Source organism: Plutella xylostella, chromosome 22, assembly GCF_932276165.1.
Source record: "Plutella xylostella chromosome 22, ilPluXylo3.1, whole genome shotgun sequence".
Classification (NCBI taxonomy): Eukaryota; Metazoa; Arthropoda; class Insecta; order Lepidoptera; family Plutellidae; genus Plutella; species Plutella xylostella.
In genome coordinates this window covers 12409549-12424105 of record NC_064002.1, presented here as the reverse complement: position 1 = coordinate 12424105, position 14557 = coordinate 12409549, and the positions used below count along the sequence as shown (strand labels likewise).

Genomic DNA, 14557 nt, shown 5'->3' with positions numbered 1-14557 from the left:
TTACTTTTTCCCTGAAAATGAGACTTATATCGTTTGCCAACCAAAAACCGTGTTGGTGGGTGCTTCTCAACAAATTGAACTATGTGCGGTACATTATATTTTTATGCTATACAGGGTGTTGCAAAATTGGTATATTAAGCCGAAAAGGGTCCACACAACTTATCCCAGAGATAACGTTTTCGATGTTGGAATCAGGCGCACGACATTTTTATCGTCCCATACAAAATTTAATCCATATTTTATTCTGTATCGTTTTTGGCAACCCTACGTTCTGATAGCATTACGTCAAAGCTGACGTGTTTATTGTAAACAAAAACATAACCTCAAAAACATATGATAAATCGGAGGCCGCAAATTAGAAATATTACTGATTAGAAACACAAGTGTATGTTTGGAATTTGTACGTTATGCCTCCCTAGTTTTGAAACATTGCAACAAGAACATTCTTGGGATACAATCAAAGAAAACATACCTAGTAAATTCCAAAGTTCAATCCATTTTCACAACAATCCTTTTCCACAACAAACACAACACTACATCTTCAACTCTTCACAGACATCTGATGAACCACCGCAGCATCAAATAATCACATTAATCACATTCCACTTTCACAATACTGTTTTGAAGTAATACTTAACACGAAAAACAAGAAAACACTTGAACCACGAGAAAAAGGTTAAATCGGTCAGACTTTTGTAAGTTCCAAGTGTTTCTGTTTAATTATGCTAAAGTTTAAATCGGCACTGAATCACGATTATAATTATTGCTATGAACTTTCAAATTAGTTACTAGTAATATTATTTAGTAAACATAAAAAAGCAGAAAGCAATTTTTTCACCCGTTGCCATATTGTTGCTGTGTTGCCAATAGAGAAAATAAACGTCGAGCCAGTAAGTCGAAGACCCGTTCCCGTTTCCGACATTTTTATTTCGTCGGATTTCTTAACCCAATTTAATAAACAGAAAAAATAGTTTTACTATGTCTTTTTTTTCACTGTCTATTATTTACGTAATATTAGAGACAAGTAAAAATAAATACCGGCGTGAACTCACGCTTTCGCGGATGTTCGCGGCGCGAGTGTAGGGCGGGATTAAAGAATAAAATATTTAAAAATGAACGGATCGGTTTCCATAGGTACGTGATTTTATAAGGTCGTTGACACTCGTTGATATGTAGGTCACTGTGTCACGTCAGGGTTGTTGGTACCCAGTTTTCGAGTAAAACTTTGGACGTTAATTACTCAAAAACGGTACCGTATTTTGAGATTCTGACTTCTTTCCCGGGCTTAGATATAACATGCTGCACATGCTGGTTTCGGCTTGATATACCCTTTTTGCAACACCCTGTATATATCCATCCAATTTAACCCAATCTTTAACCATTTTATAATTACATTCAAATTGTATTTGAGATACCGATTGCTCGGTGAAACAGGATTGCCTCTAAAAAACACCTTGTTTCTAGTGAATACCAACCCGCACTAGGCCAGCGTGGTGCACTAAGCCTACAACCCTTCCTTCATTGGAATGAGATCCGTGCCCCAGCAGTAGAGTAGAGACGTCATGGGTCGTGATGACTTTAAAATTGTATTTGACATACCAATAGCTTGGTAAAACATGATTGCCACTAAAAAAACCTTTTTCTGATCAATAATTCAATTGAATTCTATCCCCAGTTCTGGGCGGAGCTCAAATCCTCCAAGTGGCCGGCCGCCCCGGGCTCCTCCACACTCGAGGCCGCGCCGCTGCGCCGCGGGCTGGCCCAGTCCTGCGGCACCGGGCTCGAGCTGCGCCCCGCCACCTGCCTCGGCCTGGCCACCAACCATCCCAAGATACGACACATCAAGATACAGGTACACACACACATTCCAAGTTAAAAACATCAAGATACAGGTACACACTAGTGTTGCCACGAATAGTGAATTGGCCGAATACCGAATACCGAATGTTCGGCGACGCTGCCGGCCGAAGCGCCGAATATTCGGCGCTACAACCTGTTTTTTTGTTCCTGGAACTGCTTTGAAGAAGTCGCTACAGATTATATGAGAAATGCTAATTATTAGGAGGCAGAATGCTGTGGCAAACGAGTTGAATTTTTATTTGATAATAGTTCGCCTAGATCGGATGGCCGATCCTTACAAGTGGTTGTCAGCAAACAAAAAACAATACCAGAACCTTTTGAAATGACAATGGGCAGATTGGGACCACCCTCCAATAGCATTAAGACTAACATCGTTGGATAGGTCTTGTCAATAGGAATAACTTTTGCTATGACAGCTTTGTTGTCACAGTTGTCCGTTCAGAGATATTTGACTTATAAGTTCCGATACTCGTCAGTTCATCTTACTGCTATTGAAGGCTGGACCACCCTCCAATAGCAGTAAGACTAATGTCGTTGGATAGGTCTTGTCAATAGGAATAACCTCTGCTTTGACAGCTTTGTTGTCACAGTTGTCCGTTCAGAGATATTTGACTTATAATTTCCGATACTCGTCAGTTCATCTTACTGCTATTGGAGACTGGACCACCCTCCAATAGCATTAAGACTAATGTCGTTGGATAGGTCTTGTCAATAGGAATAACCTCTGCTTTGACAGCTTTGTTGTCACAGTTGTCCGTTCAGAGATATTTGACTTATAATTTCCGATACTCGTCAGTTCATCTTACTGCTATTGGAGACTGGACCACCCTCCAATAACAACAAAACTTATCTTTCTTCACCTGGAAGTAGCGTTTATAGTGAGAGGTTATTTTCTGAGGATGGTTACAATGAAAAACGCAATCGTGGGCTACCAAAAAATGCTGAAATGCTCGTTTTTATCCAGCACAACTTACTACTGATTAATTTTAAGTACTAAAACGTTGTGATTTGGAAATAAATACACAATTTTGATTAAAATAACAAGTCATTTTTCACATGATTTACTATTCGGTATTCGGCCCGAATAGTATGCACTATTCGGCCGAATACCGAATACTGAAAGAAAAAACTGGCCGAATAGGCCGAATACTGAATAGTTGCCGAATATTCGTGGCATCTCTAGTACACACTTCTTGCCTCAGCACTAATCATCCCAAGATACGGCACATTAAGATACAGGTGATACTGCTACACTGACTTCTCACGCGAGAGTTGCGGGTTCGAATCCTTGCGCTAACATGTATTTCTTGTAGTTCTTTGAAATTTAAGTAAAATATATACCAATGAGTTCGTTGGAATTTAAGTATAATGTATATACCATGCATATACCACCGCTCTTACAGTGAAGGAAAACATCGTGTGGAAACCTGCATATTTAGATTCTAGATGTGTACCCTAAGTGCATTGTACTCATTCAATAACGGCGATACGGCTCGTGCAAATGTACAGCGAAAAGCGAGTGACGTTTGCGAGTCTTCTCTGAATACCCCTTCGGGGATTACCTACATGCGTGAGTATTATGTATGTATGTATGCTGTATGTGCTTTTCTTTGGTGTCAAATAAATATAATATTCTACTCTATTCTATACAGGAGAACAGAGGCAAGCTAGACAAGAGTCACTCCACCCCGGCGTATGACTTCAACAACAGCCAGGACGAACCCGGGTCACTCGTCACCCAAATCATTCCTGAATCACCGACAACCCCTAATGACAGCCCCACGATACTAGTGCATTCTGCTGAAAAGGCAGACCAGATACTAGACTTCAAGAAATCGAGCACACAGATAGAAGAGGCGATACAACAACAGCAGAGCAAACGGCAAAACGGAGATGAGAAGTCCAAGTTTCCGTTCAATGAAAAGGATGAGGAGGTCAACAAAGTGCTCGAGACTATTAACATAGCGATGATCGAGCATCAAAACAAGGAGCAGAAGACGCGTTTGTCGACTTATAAGTCGACGAGTCCGGAACACAAGAATTTCCCCGCGAGCGAACACGTCAAGACGATACAAAATGAGATTGTACAAGCGATCAATGAACAGAGAGTGGTGACAAATGTACGTAGTGCCCCTAAACCAGTCAGTATACCGGAGGTCGCGCCCGCGCCGCCGCCGCGACCCATTTGTACGCAAAAACCAATCATCAAAGAACCACAGCTACCCATGAAGGAGATGAAAGTGCCGTTCCCAGTTCTAAAGCCAGTCAGACAACCAGAAGTGGTCGAACAACACACTCCGCTAAAGCCGTTTAAACACGGAGAGCCGATACAGATATCCGTCCCGCTCTCACACATCACCAAACACGACATACAGATGATACCGAGCGAGAGAAGAGAACTGCCGCCGTTGAACTGCGAGATCAACCTCAATGTATCGCAAAGTGACGTGTCAAAAGTAGGGAAAGATAAAGATTCGCCGTCACTGTCGCAGTCGCAGAGTCTGCAGAGGCTAGAGTCGCCCGTCAGTCTATACTCTCCGGTGAAGACGTCGACCTTATCGCCCACGACGGCGAGCGTGGTGCGCGGGATATTCCCATCGTCTAAGTCGAAGAGTCTGAAGAAGAAGAACTCTATTTTGGCGAGTGAGTATCATTTGATGGTTTTCTATTATCTGTATAGGTCCTTCAAATCTTAAATTAAACACCTTGCAAATTCGTAAAAACTGGCCTAAATTATCCATGGAAAGACTCTTTTTACGAACCAAATTCTTATTATACCAACCATGCTGTTTGTTACCTTTATGTAAATAACTATCTAAATAAATATCCTTCCACCCTAAGGTTGTCTTGAAAAAATCGCTTTAAGCGATAAGACCGCCATTTTTGTACATAGTTTATAGTATTTAAGTTATGTAAGTTTCTTTTATGTGTGTGTGTACAAATAAAGAATATTCTATTCTATCTATCTATCTGTTCCCGCGAGCTTCGCTTCGCCTTGAAAAGTTTTCCCATGGGAACTCCGTGATAAAAAGTAGCCTATGTGTTAATCCAGGGTGTCAGCTAACTCTATACCATATTTCATTCTTTTCTCTTTAGTCGTTTTGACGTGTAGAAGTAACTAACCTACACACATACTCTCAAAATTTCGCATTTATAATATGAGTAGGATTAATAAGAAATTATTATTTACTTCCAGAGGGCCGCCACGTCCCGTTCCGCGTATGGAGCGTATACGCGTCGCTGGCGGGGCGCGCGTGGCAGCGCGTGCGGGCCGCGGGGGGCGGCGCGGGGGGCGCGGGGGCCGCCGGGGGGGCGGGGGGCGCGCGCTGGGCACCCAGAGCGCTGTTGTTAGCTGATGACAGGTTGTTGGCGTATAGGGGGCCGCAGGTAAATACATATACCTACCATCATGTTTTTAATAAGTGTGCAAGTTATATTTTGGGTTTTTTTCTAGGTTAGATTCATTGAATCATAAAATTTTGAAGCATCCGTAGCTGACCGATTTAAAGTGGTTCTTTTCTGGACGATTCCGTGATTCGGACGGCACGTTAAGCCGTGGGTCCCGGTTGCTGCTTCGGCAGCAGTCGTTAAGCCTAGTCAGAGGCGTTGGGGCAGCTTGAAAACATCTGACAGTCGGGTTGTCCACTTACCCGACAACTCTCTCAGCACAAGCTTGCTTGTGTTGGGGTCCACCAACCCGCACTTGGCCAGCGTGGTGGACTAGGCCCTTTTTTAATTGGAAAGAGACCCGTGCCCCAGCAGTGGAGACGTGATGGGTCGTGATGAAGTTATGTTTAGGGTGTTTTATATATTTCGTTCTTTGAATCACAAATCCTAACACGTATATGTGCCGGTCCACAGTGCAGCCGCGCGGACTGCGTGATCTACCTGAGCGGGTTCACGGTGTCGGAGGCGCCCGAGGTCAAGAGCAGACCCTACGCGTTCAAGGTAACTCACACAGACAGTCATATCCACCAACACTTTGGGAAGTATTACATTTTTACCCCCTGATTCATAGAAAAGTTATAGGAGGTTTAAGCTATGGAACTGTTTTGTTCTTCTCGGTCAAAGAACAAATTCTTATTTGACATAGAGGGAAAAACAGTTAAAAAGCTAAAACCTTTTCTATGAATAAGGGCGTTAGTCTAGCTGTGTGTTACAAGCTGATTTATTCAACGTTTTTCAAAAGGGATTATTTATTAGCGTTTTACACTTTCCTGTGGCATGCCCTCATACACTCCACACTCTCTCTGAGATCTACAGGCCTAAAGATGACGACGACGAGTAGGTAATAAAGCATTATGTTTCTTTATGTGTTGTCCCAAATTTTCAAATACATATTATAATCGTTTGTATAATTTCCAGGTGTACCACACAGGAAAGGTATTCTACTTCTCGGTGGGCGGCGGCGCGGCGCTGGCGGCGTGGACGCAGGCGCTCGCGAGGGCCACGCTGCCCGGGCCCTCCCCGGTCAGTCTTAAACATTTGTGTTACTCGTAAAAAAAGGACTCTTATAATCTAGGATCCTAACATGGAGGAGGCCTATACCCTGTAGTGGGTTGACATAGGCTGATGATGATCATGATGATAATCTAGGAGGAGAGCAGGGGCAAGAAACCCTAGAGTCATCTTTTCAAGTGTAGTGATAGCACACTAGTAACGTCGATGCACATTCGATTAATTCTGAAAAGATGAATCGGGACGCGTCTGCCGCAATAGATGAAAAGGTCTTTGTGCATTGCCCAAGTTATTCGTTTGTAGTTTATTACAACTACAGTGCCTTTTCACGAGAGTTTTGACCATAACTGTTATGATCAGGTGAACTTACCACAACCTCCAGTGACTTAGACAGCCGCTACCTGCTATGTCGCTGTTAGTGGTTGATTGAGGAAAGTCAGGTTAGTGGACGATTTCAGGATGATGATAAATGGTAAGAGCGCTCGTCTTGGTAATCGTCACGCTTTTATAAATGCTGGCGCTAAATATAGTAAATAATAAACAGCCGGTTCTGACGTTTCCCAGGTATATTCAGTAAAATCAATTAATTAACATTATGCATTTTTAACCCTTCCAGGTCGAAGAATCAAAACAGTTCTCGGAAACCGACTACTCAGACGAGGAGTCCGACACAGAAAGCCCCGAGAAACGACTGGAACAAAAGGACAGAGAGAGAGAACGAGAGCGCGACAAAGAACGCGAGAAAGACAAGGACAGAGACAAATCCAAGTTTGGGTCGTTGAAGAAACTGACGCATCGCATGCAGAGGAGCGAGTCTCAGGAACATGTGGGACATTCGTCAACTAGTCTGGACAGGAAGTATCTGAGATTCTTTTCGAGGAATAAGAACAAGGACGAAAACAAGGCTAATAAGGTGGGTTTTAGCTGTAGTTTGCTGTGGTGAGGTTAAGTGTGTTGTGTGATGTTTAAGTTTTATCGTGTAATGTATTTTGCCCGACATCAATAGAAACAAGGCTAGAGTACCTTCGTCGCTGCAGTGTTACATCAGCAGTTATGTTTCGATTTTTCTTTTCAATTTTAACTTATAAAATATATCTGAAGCTTTATCGTATATAACTAAAATTCTCATTCCACAAAACTAGACTACCAAAACACTAAAGTTAAATTCACCCTATTTCAGAACAAACCCGTAGTGGCTCCAGTAGTGGTCCCGACGGAGCACTACCGCAGCTACCGGCGCGCGCCCTCGTCCGACCTGTCCCCCGCGTCCCCCGCGTCCCCCGACGACCCCCGCGTCGCGCCCCCCGCGCCCCCCGCGCCGCGCCCCGGCGGCCGCCTGCCCACGCCCATCAACTACATACACGCTTCTAACCCCAATTTATTAGACTTCGAAAAGAGCGATTTCGCCGCCAAACCCAACCTGCAAATACCACTACCAAAATCCAAAGTCCACAAACCTGATAATTTCATCGGTCTGGTCACGCTAGAGGAGTTTATGCTGAAGAAACAGGAGGAAGAGAGACAGCAAGTGTACTCGAATAGGGTGCTAATGGGGATAGAGCGAGACAAGAAAAGCGATGAGAGCAATAAGCGCGCGGCAAAAGACTTGCAGAAGCAACTGGAGAAGATAGTCCCCGATGTGATATATGGAGAGCTACCGACGTATTCTGATGATAAGTTGCCAGTTCCGGTCGTGGAACAGATCCAGAGTAGGACGCTGCCTAAGACTCCGGAAAGAGCGGACAAAATAGACAAAAGTCACATGAAACCTGTCTCTATCAAGGGCAAAGATGGCTACGAGAAAATAGTCTACACGAGCGACGGGAAACTGAAGTCTAGACGAGATTCTGAGCCGACTGAACCACCGAAGATCAAACCCAGGAAGCTATCCCGCCCTTCGCCAGACATCGCTAGGAAATCCTCCCTCACCAGTGCTAAAGACCTCGGCTACGAAGTTATTTACGGAGATGAAGGGAAGGCGGATTCGAAATCAGTGTCTCGGAACATGTCGACGACTAGTTCGAAGGATCTGGGGTACGAGACGGTGTTCGGTGAAGCGGACAATTCGGCGAAGGGCAGCTGTAATTCGGTGTTCGAGCGGCGCGCGTCCGACGACCGCCCCGCGCCGCCCAAGATCATGCCCAAGTCTATGCAGGTCAGTGTTTTGTTGGTCAAGTTCTGTTAAAATAGGTTATGTGTGTCAAACATAAAATAAAATAAAGGGATATGCTCACGACTGCAAACCCCGAAGGGGTTGTCAGAGGTGAAGCGAGTCACCCGCTTTTCGCTGTACATTTATACACACGTTATCACGTGTGTATAAATGTACAAATGTACAAATGTACCTATCGGTCGAGAGCCATATCGCCGATTTTAAATGAGTACAATGAACTGAAGTTGTCGGGTAAGTGGGCAACCCGACTGTCAGATGTTTTCAAGCTACCCGAAGGCCTCTGACTAGGCTTAACGACTGCTGCCGAAGCAGCAACCATCTAATGTGTGTCATCTAGGTCAGAATTTATACTGAGCCACCTTACAGGTTCTAAACCGGCAGAGCAGCCTGACGTCCACCACTAGCCGCACCTCCGCATCCACACCCACCCGCACTCCCGGCGACACGGCTCGCACCCCGGGCGGCGATACGGCTCGTACCCCAAGCGGCGACACGGCCCGCGCGGCGCCAGGGAGTGGCGTGGATACTAGTCCCGTGTTCCTGCAGGGAGAGAGCCCCGAGAAGTTCTGGTTGAACTCACTCAGGAGAAATGATAAGGTCAGTGTGTGAAAATAGCTTCACAATCATATATCGTAAGTAACTTTCCTCTTCCTAACTAATTATAATATTCAACGGCAACGGTAGCCAACTGACAGCGTTTAAGATGTTTTTAAGTTTCGATGTAAGGCCCAAAAAGTTTATCTCAGTTCTATCATTATACCATGTCTCGGTTTGACAGTAAACAAATTGTGGACAGTACTTACATACCTTTGACACTACGTCTCTAGCTTGTATATTGCTTATGAAATATTGCAATTTATTCCGCAGGTGGTGGCATTCCCCTCCTCATCATCATCATCACCCGGCGGCAGCAAGCCGCTGAAGAGCGCGCGCAACTACTCGCCTGTGACCCTCCCCCCCGCGCCCGCCCCCCTCGCCGCCGCGCCCGCGCCCAGAGACAGGTGTGTAGCCGACTGTACCCCCCGCCACCAGCAGTGTGGCCGACTGTACCCCCCGCCACCAGCAGTGTGGCCGACTGTACCCCCCGCCACCAGCAGTGTGGCCGACTGTACCCCCCGCCCGCGCCCAGAGACAGGTGTGTAGCCGACTGTACCACCCGCCACCAGCAGTGTGGCCGACTGTACCCCCCGCCACCAGCAGTGTGGCCGACTGTACCACCCGCCACTAGCAGTGTGGCCGACTGTACCCCCCGCCACCAGCAGTGTGGCCGACTGTACCACCCGTGACCCTCCCCCCCGCGCCCGCCCCCCTCGCCGCCGCGCCCGCGCCCAGAGACAGGTGTGTAGCCGACTGTACCCCCCGCCACCAGCAGTGTGGCCGACTGTACCACCCGCCACCAGCAGTGTGGCCGACTGTACCCGCCGCCCGCGCCCGCGCCCAGAGACAGGTGTGTAGCCGACTGTACCCCCCGCCACCAGCAGTGTGGCCGACTGTACCCCCCGCCACAAGCAGTGTGGCCGACTGTACCTCCCGTGACCCTGCCGCCCGCGCCCGCGACCAGAGACAGGATCCGTGTTGTACTCACCCTAGATGAACTGTGTTGCTGACTGTACTCCTAGCGATCAATGCTGCTGACTGTCTACCAAGGATGATAACTGTTTGCTGACTGTACTGTCCGTAAAATTAAAAAACCGACTTCAAAAAACCACTAAAATGTAAGAAATAATTTAAGGTTTACACAAATTCTACTCGTATGAGACAGTACAAATATACCTAAGCAGGAACTGTTCTTTTTTGATGTTGGTGCGGTGACAAAGTAATCTGAAGAAATATGGCACCAACTTCAAAAAAGAACAGTTCCTGCTTAGGTATATTTGTACTGTCTCATACGAGTAGAATTTGTGTAAACCTTAAATTATTTCTTACATTTTAGTGGTTTTTTGAAGTCGGTTTTTTAATTTTTTTAATTATTATTTTATTTAATAGTTTTTAGTTTATTTGTAATAATTTTCAATCAAAAGTAAGGTGCAAATGATACCAAAATGTCCTACTAATCAATACGAATCATTCAAGCCTAAACACGAAGTAGTTGCTATATACCGTTGAGGAGTTCCCCTGACTGCCTTCCGTTTCCATCATCAGATCAGCTCAAGGTCACCATCATATTTTTTTGTTATAAGAACTATATTTACGTTCTTAATTTCATTAGAATCGGTTAATATGTGCCCAAAATTGAAATTCATACCCTGTTTTTACCCCTTTACCCACCCTTGGGGGTGAGATAAAATTCTGAAAAAAAAATGGGACCACCTGGAAGCTCAACCCAATACAACAAAAAAAGAATTTTCAAAATCGGTTCATAAACGGCGGAGTAATCGGTGAACATACATAAAAAAAAATATAAAAAAAAAAAAAAAAGATCCCGACGAATTGAGAACCTCCTCCTTTTTTTGAAGTCGGTTAAAAATATGTGTTACTGACTGTGCTCGCACGAGAAAAGACTCCTGCAAACATTTTTATCATTTTCAGATTTTTACCTATATCTATTCTTAAAGATAATTTATAAGAGTATTTTAATCTATATTTATTAGATTTGTACTCAAATGAATGTAGTAGGTCAATTGATTAATGCCTAAGTAATGATTACTGAGCTAGTTTCCATTTCTGTTTCATTAATTATGTAATTGTTGTTCCAGATCGCCGTCCCCGCCGACGGGCATGTCCCGTCTGCGCGCCATGTTCTCCCGCCCGCGCCCGCGCCCGCCACAGGTGCACCATCATCTGCTAGTGCTGCTCACGCTCTATCTCGCTCTCACTCCTGCCAGTGTGGGGTGGGAAGACGAGGATAGCGATAGGGAGGAGTGAATACACGCGTTGAGCTTCTATCTTGCTCTCACACGAAGATAGCGATAGGGGGGGATTACATTCATGTGTTGCAATATTCTATGAGCAGTTAAATCGCTCGCACAGTGGAACAGGACAGAAAGAGCGAATCAATACGTTGCATCATTCTTTAAGCTGTTACCTCGTTCTCACGTCAGCGAAATTTATCCAATCCTCCAAAATACCAAGGACAAAACATACCTTTTACTCCCTTATATTTACTTTACTTTAAACCCCATTTTCTCCCCACTGATTTCTCACCCACCTTTTACATTACTTTCACCCAATATTTTTTTTGTTGTTTTTTTTATTTATTCCCCCATTTCCCATCTAGGAGGTCCCCCCCACGACGGCGGAGGAGGGCCCGGCGTGGGCCGTGCATTATCCGCATTTGCAGTGCCCGCCCACCTTCGAACCTGAGACCTACAGCCTGCAACCACGGATCCTGCATAAAGAGGACAAGCTCTGACACCGGATTGCGGGCTTTGTGGGAAGCTTTGTGAGGGTTAGACTGGGGTTTCAGCGGACCACGTAACTTCGATAAAGATAAAAATTATTTATTTAGAGTCTAGCACCACACATCTAAACAAACACATTAGGTATGTGTTGTGTGTGATGTGTTAGGTATGTGGCCAGTTTTCCTATGACGTATTTATATTTTTTATGTGTCTAAACTGTAATCGGCTTGTTTCTTTCAGTAAACAGTGGATGTGCATTAATAAATGCAACGTTGCGTAGAGGACTAGCAAAAGCGTTTACTATTTTTGTCTTACGTGATGCTATTGACAATATAGTATTGCTATGTTTCGTCAGGTTATGTGAATCGCTGTATACTTACTGTAATAATTATATAGGTATACAAGGCGTTACCTATGTTTCTATGTATTATACAAAGTTCTAGTGGTGTCTATAGCTACTATGATGAAATCGTAACTATGGAAGTTTGTATAATTTTATTCATTCGATTATGTGATCATTTTAGGAAGCTCTGTTCTTTGTAATGAAAAGAGGTAAATTCTCGACATCAGAACCAAGAGGGCCGATGTCCACTTTTTGCGAAAATCACTTTTTAAGAGATCTTCTATCAGTTTTTTGTCCTCTTTCTTTTAGTCTAACTCACGTATCTCTATCTCTTTTCGTTCAATAGTTCAATTTCTTAAAAGTGGTCGCATATCCACAGTACACTGGAACCATACAGACTGTTTATAATTTCAGACGTTATGGCTGTACAAATATGAAAATAATGTTATTTTTTACGGTCGGTTGTAAACAACAGTCCAGAAGTACTTGCAAATAGTTGGTCTCATATCAATAACGTACCCTTTTGTCCAACTAAATATCACTTTTATGCGGTCACATTTTCACATCAGACCTTATGGTTCGAAACATATTCAGTTAAGTTCATAAAACCCCGAATTAAAAAGAGACAGCACTAGTTTTTTCACGGAGTATGAGCGAGACAAAGCATAATGCCATCAAAAACATAACTTGGAAAAAAGCCTCATCATCATCTCAGCCATAGGACGTCCACTGCTGAACATAGGCCTCCCCTAATGATTTCCACCTTGTCCGATCGGAGGCAGCCCGCATCCAGTGCTTCTCCGCGGACTTGACTATATCGTCCGTCCATCTCGCGGGGGGCCGCCCAACGCTGCGCTTGCCGGTACGTGGTCTCCACTCTAGGACTCTTCTGCTCCACCGACCATCAGACCTTCGAGCAATGTGTCCAGCCCACTGCCATTTCAGCTTACTGACTCGATAGGCTATGTCGGTTACTTAGGATCTTCTACGGATCTCTTCATTTCAAAAAAAATGGAAAGGAAAAAAGCCTCGCAACCGTAAAAAAATGGTGAGTTTCACGAACTTAATACCAAGTAAGTTTATTTTATCAGTTTCTACTAAAGGGTTCTCCTATTTTAAGTTATAAGCAAAAATCTTGTATGTCTTAAATAATTAGATTGACTTGAAAATTGCATGAAAACACTGTATACCTCACAACTAATACATAATTATGAGTTTATTAAATTACATTGCTTAGTGCGATTGCCAAGTCAATCTGGTAGACAGGTGGAAAATCTCTCCACCTACCTACCTGATTGACTTACTTTAAATAATAAGCCCACCGATTTTACTTATCCTTGTTGTGAGATATATATAATTCATATCTTATCTATTTATTTAATACATACAAGATTTTTATATTTAATTGGTCCCTACGGTACGATACTTTCAAAGAAGCCCTACGCTTCTGAGGTCTTGGGATACCTAAACATGCAGATAAGAAGGAGACAGGATAAACAATAAAGTTGCAATTTCCTTCCTTCAAAATAGGCGACAAAGGAAGCAGAAGTGTTCAGAATTTCTATCTTTAAGGTTCGTCTGTCTGGCTAGTGAAGTAACTACGAATTCTACAAGCAAGTGAATTTTCTTCTTTAGGGATTCACTCCTTGCCCGGGCTTTCAGCTCCTACTCAGCCTTCCGGGTGCCTATTCAGTCAGGTGGCATGCGGCCGCTTAAATCTTAGGACGCCGGCTTAGCTCCCGATGAATGTTGTCCGGTTCGGTGGATAGACTCAGGGAGCCGTTTCGTCGGCTGGTGCCAACAGTAGGAGCTCGCAAGGATAGGGTCTGCCTTTGTGAGGCCGGTCATAGGTGGGCTGAGGTAGTGAAGATGTTTGTGCGGTCTATTCTAGGCGGGATCTTACATGATACGCGGCAGACGGATCACAAACTCTACCGGCTTGATTTGGTGGTCGCGGGTGATGACGTCAATTCTAACGTACCATTCGGCCCCGACGATAGTCCTCTGAGTCAGGTTCTGCTGTACCTGGAGCCTCTTGCAGTTGGTCGTCGAACATAGTGAGTACGCCGGAGCGGCATAGTTAATACGGAAACGCATGAATGTTTTAAAGATCCCCAGCTTCATGCGCAGAAGGAGTCGGGAAGCCAACATGGGACAGAGCATAGCCCATTCAGCCTTCGCCTTGTAAACTGTGTTGACCGCTTGCACACTCATGGTGAGCGAGCGCTCAATCGTCACCCTCAGGTATACTTGACTGAGTTGATTGACTGAGGATCTTCAGACGACGAAATTACTTCGGGGTTGCAGCTTCTTAGCCAGCGTGCAGGTGCGGCTGGACAACATCGCCCACGTTGACCACCATGCACCACATTTCCAGCCATT

The 14557-nt window shown here is 44.6% G+C and overlaps 1 protein-coding gene across 1 annotated transcript in view; it reads left to right on the top strand.

The window, feature by feature from the left end:
- The window catches only part of LOC105390822, a 31312-nt gene extending 18927 nt beyond the window's left edge, over positions 1 to 12385 (top strand). Inside the window, exons 10-20 of the mRNA XM_048628887.1 lie at positions 1676 to 1852; positions 3513 to 4503; positions 5057 to 5247; positions 5722 to 5808; positions 6226 to 6330; positions 6935 to 7231; positions 7499 to 8473; positions 8858 to 9088; positions 9359 to 9492; positions 11188 to 11260; positions 11709 to 12385. Coding sequence (XP_048484844.1) covers positions 1676 to 1852; positions 3513 to 4503; positions 5057 to 5247; positions 5722 to 5808; positions 6226 to 6330; positions 6935 to 7231; positions 7499 to 8473; positions 8858 to 9088; positions 9359 to 9492; positions 11188 to 11260; positions 11709 to 11843 — 3396 coding nt within the window. The 3' untranslated portion in view covers positions 11844 to 12385. The remainder of the gene's footprint in view (positions 1 to 1675; positions 1853 to 3512; positions 4504 to 5056; positions 5248 to 5721; positions 5809 to 6225; positions 6331 to 6934; positions 7232 to 7498; positions 8474 to 8857; positions 9089 to 9358; positions 9493 to 11187; positions 11261 to 11708) is intronic.
- The last annotated feature ends 2172 nt before the right edge of the window (positions 12386 to 14557 follow it).